This window comes from Coregonus clupeaformis, unplaced genomic scaffold, assembly GCF_020615455.1.
Source record: "Coregonus clupeaformis isolate EN_2021a unplaced genomic scaffold, ASM2061545v1 scaf2212, whole genome shotgun sequence".
Classification (NCBI taxonomy): domain Eukaryota; kingdom Metazoa; phylum Chordata; class Actinopteri; order Salmoniformes; family Salmonidae; genus Coregonus; species Coregonus clupeaformis.
Genome location: NW_025535666.1, coordinates 89 through 11,500, shown reverse-complemented (window position 1 = coordinate 11,500; position 11,412 = coordinate 89). Strand labels below are relative to the sequence as shown.

General features: G+C 48.1%; 1 protein-coding gene across 1 annotated transcript; it reads right to left on the bottom strand.

Annotated features, from left to right (window-relative positions):
• Positions 1–3,422: 3,422 nt before the first annotated feature.
• On the bottom strand, positions 3,423–7,082 carry LOC121566188 (tudor domain-containing protein 3-like). The gene is made up of 3 exons (XM_045219273.1): positions 6,878–7,082; positions 5,802–5,927; positions 3,423–3,651 (listed from the first exon to the last, which is right to left on the bottom strand). Exons 1-3 carry the CDS (start codon positions 6,956–6,958, stop codon positions 3,613–3,615), a joined length of 246 nt encoding a protein of 81 aa, XP_045075208.1. The 5' UTR covers positions 6,959–7,082; the 3' UTR covers positions 3,423–3,612.
• Between the last annotated feature and the right edge of the window lie 4,330 nt (positions 7,083–11,412).

Sequence of the window (11,412 nt, the reverse complement as noted above, 5' to 3'; positions counted from 1 at the left end):
AACACATGGACTGTTGTAGCAGACTGAGCTTGAGCTGTCAGAGAAGAGAGGAACACATGGACTGTTGTAGCAGACTGAGCTTGGAGCTGTCAGAGAAGAGAGGAACACATGGACTGTTGTAGCAGACTGAGCTGTCAGAGAAGAGAGGAACACATGGACTGTTGTAGCAGACTGAGCTGTCAGAGAAGAGAGAGAACACATGGACTGTTGTGGCAGACTGAGCTGTCAGAGAAGAGAGGAACACATGGACTGTTGTAGCAGACTGAGCTGTCAGAGAAGAGAGGAACACATGGACTGTTGTAGCAGACTGAGCTGTCAGAGAAGAGAGGAACACATGGACTGTGGTAGCAGACTGAGCTGTCAGAGAAGAGAGGAACACATGGACTGTTGTAGCAGACTGAGCTGTCAGAGAAGAGAGGAACACATGGACTGTTGTAGCAGACTGAGCTGTCAGAGAAGAGAGGAACACATGGACTGTTGTAGCAGACTGAGCTGTCAGAGAAGAGAAGAGAGGAACACATGGACTGTTGTAGCAGACTGAGCTGTCAGAGAAGAGAGGAACACATGGACTGTTGTAGCAGACTGAGCTGTCAGAGAAGAGAGGAACACATGGACTGTTGTAGCAGACTGAGCTTGAGCTGTCAGAGAAGAGAAGAGAGGAACACATGGACTGTTGTAGCAGACTGAGCTGTCAGAGAAGAGAGGAACACATGGACTGTTGTAGCAGACTGAGCTGTCAGAGAAGAGAGGAACACATGGACTGTTGTAGCAGACTGAGCTTGAGCTGTCAGAGAAGAGAAGAGAGGAACACACATGGACTGTTGCCAGCAGACTGAGCTGTCAGAGAAGAGAAGAGAGGAACACATGGACTGTTGTAGCAGACTGAGCTGTCAGAGAAGAGAAGAGAGGAACACATGGACTGTTGTAGCAGACTGAGCTTGGAGCTGTCAGGAGAAGAGAAGAGAGGGAACACATGGACTGTTGTAGCAGACTGAGCTGTCAGAGAAGAGAGGAACACATGGACTGTAGTAGCAGACTGAGCTGTCAGAGAAGAGAGGAACACATGGACTGTTGTAGCAGGCTGAGCTGTCAGAGAAGAGAGGAACACATGGACTGTTGTAGCAGACTGAGCTTGAGCTGTCAGAGAAGAGAGGAACACATGGACTGTTGTAGCAGACTGAGCTGTCAGAGAAGAGAGGAACACATGGACTGTTGTAGCAGACTGAGCTGTCAGAGAAGAGAAGAGAGGAACACATGGACTGTTGTAGCAGACTGAGCTGTCAGAGAAGAGAGGAACACATGGACTGTTGTAGCAGACTGAGCTGTCAGAGAAGAGAGGAACACATGGACTGTTGTAGCAGACTGAGCTGTCAGAGAAGAGAAGAGAGGAACACATGGACTGTTGTAGCAGACTGAGCTGTCAGAGAAGAGAGGAACACATGGACTGTTGTAGCAGACTGAGCTTGGAGCTGTCAGAGAAGAGAAGAGAGGAAACACATGGACTGTGGTAGCAGACTGAGCTGTCAGAGAAGAGAGGAACACATGGACTGTTGTAGCAGACTGAGCTTGAGCTGTCAGAGAAGAGAAGAGAGGAACACATGGACTGTTGTAGCAGACTGAGCTGTCAGAGAAGAGAGGAACACATGGACTGTTGTAGCAGACTGAGCTTGGAGCTGTCAGAGAAGAGAAGAGAGGAACACATGGACTGTTGTAGCAGACTGAGCTGTCAGAGAAGAGAAGAGAGGAACACATGGACTGTTGTAGCAGACTGAGCTGTCAGAGAAGAGAGGAACACATGGACTGTTGTAGCAGACTGAGCTTGAGCTGTCAGAGAAGAGAAGAGAGGAACACATGGACTGTTGTAGCAGACTGAACTGTCAGAGAAGAGAGGGAACACATGGACTGTTGTAGCAGACTGAGCTTGAGCTGTCAGAGAAGAGAAGAGAGGAAACACATGGACTGTTGTAGCAGACTGAGCTGTCAGAGAAGAGAGGAACACATGGACTGTTGTAGCAGACTGAGCTGTCAGAGAAGAGAAGAGAGGAACACATGGACTGTTGTAGCAGACTGAGCTGTCAGAGAGAGAGAAGAGAGGAACACATGGACTGTTGTAGCAGACTGAGCTGTCAGAGAAGAGAAGAGAGGAACACATGGACTGTTGTAGCAGACTGAGCTTGGAGCTGTCAGAGAAGAGAAGAGAGGAACACATGGACTGTTGTAGCAGACTGAGCTGTCAGAGAAGAGAAGAGAGGAACACATGGACTGTAGTAGCAGACTGAGCTGTCAGAGAAGAGAGGAACACATGGACTGTTGTAGCAGACTGAGCTGTCAGAGAAGAGAGGAACACATGGACTGTTGTAGCAGACTGAGCTGTCAGAGAAGAGAGGAACACCATGGACTGTTGCCAGCAGACTGAGCTGTCAGAGAAGAGAGGAACACATGGACTGTTGTAGCAGACTGAGCGTGAGCTGTCAGAGAAGAGAAGAGAGGAACACATGGACTGTTGTAGCAGACTGAGCTGTCAGAGAAGAGAGGAACACATGGACTGTTGTAGCAGACTGAGCTTGAGCTGTCAGAGAAGAGAAGAGAGAACACATGGACTGTTGTAGCAGACTGAGCTGTCAGAGAAGAGAAGAGAGGAACACATGGACTGTTGTAGCAGACTGAGCTGTCAGAGAAGAGAGGAACACATGGACTGTAGTAGCAGACTGAGCTGTCAGAGAAGAGAGGAACACATGGACTGTTGTAGCAGACTGAGCTGTCAGAGAAGAGAGGAACACATGGACTGTTGCCAGCAGACTGAGCTGTCAGAGAAGAGAGGAACACATGGACTGTTGTAGCAGACTGAGCTGTCAGAGAAGAGAGGAACACATGGACTGTTGTAGCAGACTGAGCTGTCAGAGAAGAGAGGAACACATGGACTGTGGTAGCAGACTGAGCTGTCAGAGAAGAGAGGAACACATGGACTGTTGTAGCAGACTGAGCTGTCAGAGAAGAGAGGAACACATGGACTGTTGTAGCAGACTGAGCTGTCAGAGAAGAGAGGAACACATGGACTGTAGTGGCAGACTGAGGCTCCGTCCCAAATTACACCCTATTCCCTTTATAGTGCACTACTTTAGACCAGGGCCTAAAGGGGAGAGGGTGCCATTAGGGATGCAACCTGAGACAGTTCATTACACAAAGAGCTTTCAAATCAGGCAAATAGAAACCAGACAAATAGAGGAGCAGCGTTTTTATTAGTCTAATAAACTATTTTACAAGTCTTCCCCGTGTACAGCGGCTGGGCACTTTACAAAGTTCGTTAGCTACAGTCCTTGTTGTCAGCGTCTTCGCGCAACAAGCCCTTCTTCCTGAACGTTTCACACTTCTTGATATGGACACACAAAGCGAACACACGAGGAAGAGTTGTCATCGTATTGGTGAAGAGAGAGAAGGCTTGCAAAATTCCACTAACTTTCCCAAAGTCATCAGGTTTTCCCAGAAATCCCAGTTGAAAGATTCCGGAATAATAAGCATATCTGGAATCCTCCCAACCAGGATTTCTGGGAAAAACCTGGGAAAGTTGCCGTAATTTTGCAACCCATAGAGAAGAGAGATGTAGTTTTGGGGTCAGATGCGTCGACCTCTGGGATCCTTTGTGGACTCAGTCTGAGGGAGAAAGGAAACAGACAGATAAGAGTGTCAGTTCACCCATCCTTCCTTCCTTCCATCCTTCCTTCCTTCCTTCCTTCCTTCCTTCCTTCCTTCCTTCCTTCCTTCCTTCCTTCCCTTCCTTCATCCATCCATCCACCATCAAACCTGTGTTCAGTTCACACTGCTTTGTCCAAGATCATCCTGCCTTGGGGAGTAAACATATTTTTCATCAAAACACACAAACCTACCCATCATATTATCGGGGCATAGCGCTAGTAACCCATGTAACGGCTGCCCGCTGCAGTTTGGGCTGTTTAACTTGACGATAAGGTCCGCAGGCTAGATACTGACTAACTGTGTGTGCGCAGGGAGGGGATGGAGCACTTCCACTGTTAAGCGATACAGTCTGTTCACGCATGCAGTATTCATGTATTCACTTCACTCACAAGAAAAGATGTGCCGAGGTGTCCTTGCTTCCTTTGCTTACTAGAACGTGTAGTGAGTGGATCTAGTGTGAACGGTTAGCTTGGTGGTTCTCAGAACGGGTATGTGTCCAAAACGGCTCCATATTCCTAATATAGTGCACTACTTTGAGACCAGGGCCCCATAGGACTAACCCATAGGACTCTGGTCAAAAGTAGTACTACATAGGGAATAGGGTGTCATTTGGGGACTCACAGGTGTGTTCTCTGCTGTGTCTATAAACTGCTTTAGTGTTTATCTGGCCAGGGGTCCAAGTGTTACCCGTGTCCGTATGCGTAACCCAGTGTCCATTACCGTAACCCAGTCATGTGGTGCGTGTCCGCACCGTAACCCCAGTCATGTGGTGCGTGTCCGTACCGTAACTCCAGTCATGTGGTGCGTGTCCGTACGTAACCCCAGTCATGTGTGCGTGTCCGTTACCGTAACCCAGTCATGTGGTGCGTGTCCGTCACCGTAACCCAGTCATGTGGTGCGTGTCCGTACCGTAACCCAGTCATGTGGTGCGTGTCTCACCGTATGCCCAGTCGTGTGGTGCGTGTCCGTACCGTAAACCCAGTCATGTGGTGCGTGTCCGCACCGTGAACCCAGTCATGTGGTGCGTGTCCGTCAGCAACCCAGTCATGTGGTGCGTGTCCGTACCGTAACCCCAGTCATGTGGTGCGTGTCCGTACCGTAACCCAGTCATGTGGTGCGTGTCCGCACTGCAACCCCAGTCATGTGGTCGTGTCGTGCTGCACCGTATTGGTCAGTCTCATACGTACTTCATCATGTGGTGCGTGTCCGTACGCAACCCAGTCATGTGGTGCGTGTCCGTTACCGCTAACCCAGTCATGGTGCGTGTCCGTACCGTAACCCAGAGTCATGTGGTGCGTGTCCGTACCGTAACCCAGTCATGTGGTGCGTGTCCGACGCATAGCTCAGTCGTGTGGTGCGTGTCCGCTACCGTAACCCCAGTCATGTGGTGCGTGTCCATACCGTAACAGTCGTGTGGTGCGTGTCCGTACCGCAACCCAGTCATGTGGTGCGTGTCCGTACAGTAACCCCAGTCATGTGGTGCGTGTCCGTGCACTGCTAACCCAGTCATGTGGTGCGTGTCCGTACCGTAACAGTCATGTGGTGCGTGTCCGTACGTAACCCAGTCATGCTGTGATCGGTCAGTCAGTCCCTGGCCCTGGCGGCTGGTAATACAGGACTGTGGGCCGCGTCCTCGTGGCGCTCCTAGGCTGACCGTCGCCCCCGCGCCGGTACTCTAACCCCGCCTCTTCCTTCTGCCACCACACATAACAGATCTAGGATCAGTTTGGGCTTTTTAGATCATACTGAATAAAGAGTGTATTTTGACAGGCAGGACCCTGATCCTAGATCAGACACTGTGAATACACGGCCCTGATTCTATATATCAGGCCGACTGATAGATATCTTCCTTAAGGCAAACCATGTTGTCTCAGTCTATGTATTCACAACTAAATATGTAGCTTCATCTTAGACGGAACGGAGGATTTCCTTTAGGCAGAACATACTGTAGGCTCATCGAGCCAAACCCCCTATTAGAGGAGACGGTATAGGGGGAGGGACCTTGGACCTTATCGTCAATACGGTTGAGAAGCTGGAGAGAGAGAGGATTGTGAGGCATCATGGAAAGGTGAGTTGAGATAGAACCCTGCAGTCCCATAGATACTTACCCAGAAGTCCATGTTGACAGGTTTGATGTTGTGTAGAAGGACCTCCTCACAGTTTCCATACTCAGTAAAGGTCACGACCGCCGTGGAACCAGAGGGATGCACAGCATCTATCCTGGACCTGTAGAACTAGACACAGAGGTTTCATTATACACAGCATCTATCCTGGACCTGTAGAACTAGACACAGAGGTTTCATTATACACAGCATCTATCCTGGACCTGGAGAACTAGACAGAGGTTTCACTATACACAGCATCCATCCTGGACCTGGAGAACTAGACAGAGGTTTCATTATACACAGCATCTATCCTGGACCTGGAGAACTAGACACAGAGGTTTCATTATACACAGCATCTATCCTGGACCTGGAGAACTAGACAGAGGTTTCATTATACACAGCATCTATCCTGGACCTGGAGAACTAGACAGAGGTTTCATTATACACAGCATCTATCCTGGACCTGGAGAACTAGACAGAGGTTTCATTATACACAGCATCTATCCTGGACCTGGAGAACTAGACAGAGGTTTCATTACACAGCATCTATCCTGGACCTGGAGAACTAGACAGAGGTTTCATTATACACAGCATCTATCCTGGACCTGGAGAACTAGACAGAGGTTTCATTATACACAGCATCTATCCTGGACCTGTAGAACTAGACAGAGGTTTCATTATACACAGCATCTATCCTGGACCTGGAGAACTAGACAGAGGTTTCATTATACACAGCATCTATCCTGGACCTGGAGAACTAGACAGAGGTTTCATTATACACAGCATCTATCCTGGACCTGGAGAACTAGACAGAGGTTTCATTATACACAGCATACAACCAGTCTATTCTGTCCAGGAACACGTCTAACATGTATGTAAAGCTTTGGGAAAGTGTTGAAAGTTATATCAAACTCAATAACGTAAACAGTGTTTAATATCGTCAAATGAATTGCCTTCTGAAAGGGCTATTTGGTTATTTACTTGAGGAGATTCCAATATAACTGATTGTCGTCCCTTCCATTGATATGTAAACATCATTACAGTGTTTAATATAGTTGTTGAAGCAGCCTCCCTCTTACCTTGTTGTCTTCCCAGTAGAGAGCTAAAACCTGGTCTCCTGGTTTCCAGTTCCCCGGGCCTTGACACACTGCAGGCTCCATGGACCCAACCTGACCCTGGTCTGACCTCTGCCCTTTGATCTGCCCCGACCTCTTCTTGGGGGCGGTGTTGGAGTTGTTATGGGCAGGGTTAGTGCTGTTCCAGTTATGTGACTCCTCCCTCTCCGTGGGGCAGGACCAGAGGAGGAGTTCTGTTGTTTGGATTGGCCCCTGTCCTGTGTTCCGTTGACGAGTCACCGTTCTGGAGGTGTGGCCTGAGCCCGTCCGCCGCCCACTTGGCCTTTCACTGGACGAGACTCACCACGGGACACGCCCCGTCCTGCGCCCCAGCGCTAGAGTCCTTCTCTTGGCCAACCCACGAGTTCGAAGAGTTCAACGGTCCGTTGTCCCGGTAACGGTCAAAGTTGTCAGAGTTGGGCCTTTCCCTGTGGAACCTCCCCTCCTCTCCTTCTGCAGTTGGGCTCAGCTCTACAACACACAACAACACAACTTCACTGTCCATCCCAGGATGCACCTTTTCTACTGGCATCATCACGGTACAAGGATGAAAAACATTGCATTCACATTAAAAAACAGTCAGCCTCGCACACCGTGTTCATAAACACAGATGACATTGACACTGGGAGGACATTCATAATTAAGTCTAATCAAAGTGACCATACCTGCTGTCAGATCTGTGGATCCCTTTATGTTCTGATACAGTGTTAGAACTGGACTCTGTCTGGTGCTGGCCTGGTTTAGAGGCAGCTGGTGCTGGTCCGTTGTCCTGCTTCACCCCTCCTCCTCCTCCTTTATTAAACGACAGATCAGGTACCGAGTGCTGCTCTCTCCGACTTTGGTTCTGGAACCCTCCGGACCCAGAACTAGAACCTACTCTGATTCCTGCTGGGAATGTTCCAGATCCAGAAGGATCCCCCTGGGTTCTGTCTCTGGGTTCTCTGTTCCCCCTGGCCAGGGGCGGGAGTGCAGCAGGGCAGAACACTGATGTCTGTCCCTCTGGCCTCCCTGGCTGCTTGTCTCTCATTCTGGGCCTCTCTCCACCTCTCTGACCCTCCTCCACCTCCAGGAGGGGCCTTCTCCTGTGTCTGGCCCCTTTCCTGGCCTCTGTCCTGGGCTCTCTCCTGGCCCTGCTGGCCCCCTGCTGGAGCCGGAGCTGGGGAAGGGGTGGATGGGGTGAGTGGAGGGTCGTGGCCCAGGTTTAGGGAAATCCTTTTCACTATCCCTCTGGAAGCGTGGCGGTCCGCCGTTCCTCTCCTTCCTGAAGTCTGCTCTCTCATTTCTCTCTTGCGTGATGTGTCGTTCCTGGACGCAGGTCATTCCTATTGTCTGACCTGTCGTTGCGGCTGTCGCTGCGTTGGGGTACCTGCCCTGGGACTGGCTGTCGCTGCGTTGGGGGTACCTGCCCTGGGACTGGCTGTCGCTGCGTTGGGGGTACCTGGCCTGGGACTGGCTGTCGCTGCGTTGGGGGTACCTGGCCTGGGACTGGCTGTCGCTGCGTTGGGGGTACCTGGCCTGGGACTGGCTGTCGCTGCGTTGGGGTAATACTGGTCGTTGGGGAGGAACGTCATCTTACCCTCGTGGTGCCTCTGAGAGGACTGGCTCTTTGGCTCTGGAGGAGAGACCCAGAGAAAAAGGTTAGACATTCAGACACACACAGGGTGTGAACCTTTAGACGTTAAAACATTGCAACAAAACCGGGATCCTTTTTTCCCCAGGAAATGTAAATCCGAGCTGGCTGGACCTCTCCTTCTCTTCAGTAATGAGGCCAGTGTGTTCAGTTTTCAGTCATTTGCCTGGACAATATCCAGCCTATTCATTGATGATAGGCCCTGCTTTACTGAACAGACGTTGCAAGGCAAGAAATTGCAAGATACAGCTTTTGATTGCAAATAGATAGGCCTAGTGCAGGGTTCTGTCTGTCTGGTGGCTTACCTGCCTATACTGATAGATAGTCCTAGTGCAGGGTTCTGTCTGTCTGGTGGCTGACCTGCCTATACTGATAGATAGGCCTAGTGCAGGGTTCTGTCTGTCTGGTGGCTGACCTGCCTATACCTGATAGATAGGCCTAGTGCAGGGTTCTGTCTGTCTGGTGGCTGACCTGCCTATACTGGATAGATAGGCCTAGTGCAGGGTTCTGTCTGTCTGGTGGCTGACCTGCCTATACTGATAGATAGGCCTAGTGCAGGGTTCTGTCTGTCTGGTGGCTGACCTGCCTATACTGATAGATAGGCCTAGTGCAGGGTTCTGTCTGTCTGGTGGCTGACCTGCCTATACTGATAGATAGGCCTAGTGCAGGGTTCTGTCTGTCTGGTGGCTGACCTGCCTATACTGATAGATAGGCCTAGTGCAGGGGTTCTGTCTGTCTGGTGGCAGAAAAGTTCTATTTTGGTTTCATCTGACCATATGACATTCTCCCAATCCTCTTCTGGATCATCCAAATGCACTCTAGCAAACTTCAGACGGGCCTGGACATGTACATGGCTTAAGCAGGGGGACACGTCTGGCACTGCAGGATTTGAGTCCCCTGGCGGCGTAGTGTGTTACTGATGGTAGGCTTTGTTACTTTGGTCCCAGCTCTCTGCAGGTCATTCAGCTAGGTCCCCCGTGTGGTTCTGGGATTTTTGCTCACCGTTCTTGTGATCATTTTGACCCCACGTGGTGAGATCTTGCGTGGAGCCCCAGATCGAGGGAGATTATCAGTGGTCTTGTATGTCTTCCATTTCTAATAATTGCTCCCACAGTTGATTTCTTCAAACCAAGCTGCTTACCTATTGCAGATTCAGTCTTCCCAGCCTGGTGCAGGTCTACAATTTTGTTTCTGGTGTCCTTTGACAGCTCTTTGGTCTTGGCCATAGTGGAGTTTGGAATGTGACTGTTTGAGGTTGTGTACAGGTGTCTTTTATACTGATAACAAGTTCAAAGAGGTGCCATTAATACAGGTAACAGTGGAGGACAGAGGAGCCTCTTAAAGAAGAAGTTACAGGTCTGTGAGAGCCAGAAATCTTGCTTGTTTGTAGGTGACCAAATACTTATTTCCACCATAATTTTCAAATAAATTCATTAAAAATCCTACAATGTGATTTTCTGGATTTTTTTTTCTCAATTTGTCTTTCATAGTTGACGTGTACCTATGATGAAATTACAGGCTCTCATCTTTTTAAGTGGGAGAACTTGCACAATTGGTGGCTGACTAAATACTTTTTTCCCCACTGTATACCCGTAAATAAACAAAGGGGGAAACAAACGTCATTATATACCCGTATATAAACAAAGGGGAAACAAACGTCATTATATACCCGTAAATAAACAAAGAAGGGGGAAACAAACGTCATTATATACCCGTAAATAAACAAAGGGGGAAACAAACGTCATTATATACCCGTAAATAAACAAAGAAGGGGAAAACAAACGTCATTATATACCCGTAAATAAACCACGAAGGGGAAACAACGTCATTATATACCCGTAAATAAACAAAGGAAACAAACGTCATTATATACCCGTAAATAAACCACGAAGGGGGAAACAAAACGTCATTATATACCCGTAAATAAACAAAGGGGGAAACAAACGTCATTATATACCAGTAAATAAACAAAGGGGGGGAAACAAACGTCATTATATACCCGTAAATAAACAAAGGGGGAAACAAAAGTCATTATATACCCGTAAATAAACAAAGGGGGAAACAAACGTCATTATATACCCGTAAATAAACAAAGGGGGAAACAAACGTCATTATATACCCGTAAATAAACAAAGGGGGAGACAAACGTCATTATATACCCGTAAATAAACAAAGGGGGAAACAAACGTCATTATATACCCGTAAATAAACAAAGGGGGAAACAAACGTCATTATATACCCGTAAATAAACAAAGGGGGAAACAAACGTCATTATATACCCGTAAATAAACAAAGGGGGAAACAAACGTCATTATATACCCGTAAATAAACAAAGGGGGAAACAAACGTCATTATATACCCGTAAATAAACAAAGGGGGAAACAAACGTCATTATATACCCGTAAATAAACAAAGGGGGAAACAAAACGTCATTATATACCCGTAAATAAACAAAGGGGAAACAAACGTCATTATATACCCGTAAATAAACAAAGGGGGAAACAAACGTCATTATATACCCGTAAATAAACCACGAAGGGGGAAACAAACGTCATTATATACCCGTAAATAAACAAAGGGGGAAACAAACGTCATTATATACCCGTAAAATAAACCCCGAAGGGGGAAACAAAACGTCATTATATACCCGTAAATAAACAAAGGGGAAACAAACGTCGCACTATATACCCGTAAATAAACAAAGAAGGGGAAACAAACGTCATTATATAACCGTAAATAAACAAAGAAGGGGGAAACAAACGTCATTATATACCCGTAAATAAACAAAGGGGGAAACAAACGTCATTATATACCCGTAAATAAACAAAGAAGGGGGAAACAAACGTCATTATATACCCGTAAATAAACA

Coding starts and splice junctions, on each gene's coding strand:
- LOC121566188 (XM_045219273.1), bottom strand. CDS start 6,958: ATGGAGCCTGCAGTGTGTCAAGGCCCGGGGAACTGGAAACCAGGAGAC. Junction 5,928..6,877: donor TCTACTGGGAAGACAACAAG/GTAAGAGGGAGG, acceptor CTCTGTGTCTAG/TTCTACAGGTCCAGGATAGA. Junction 3,652..5,801: donor CTGTCAACATGGACTTCTGG/GTAAGTATCTAT, acceptor TTTCTCCCTCAG/ACTGAGTCCACAAAGGATCC.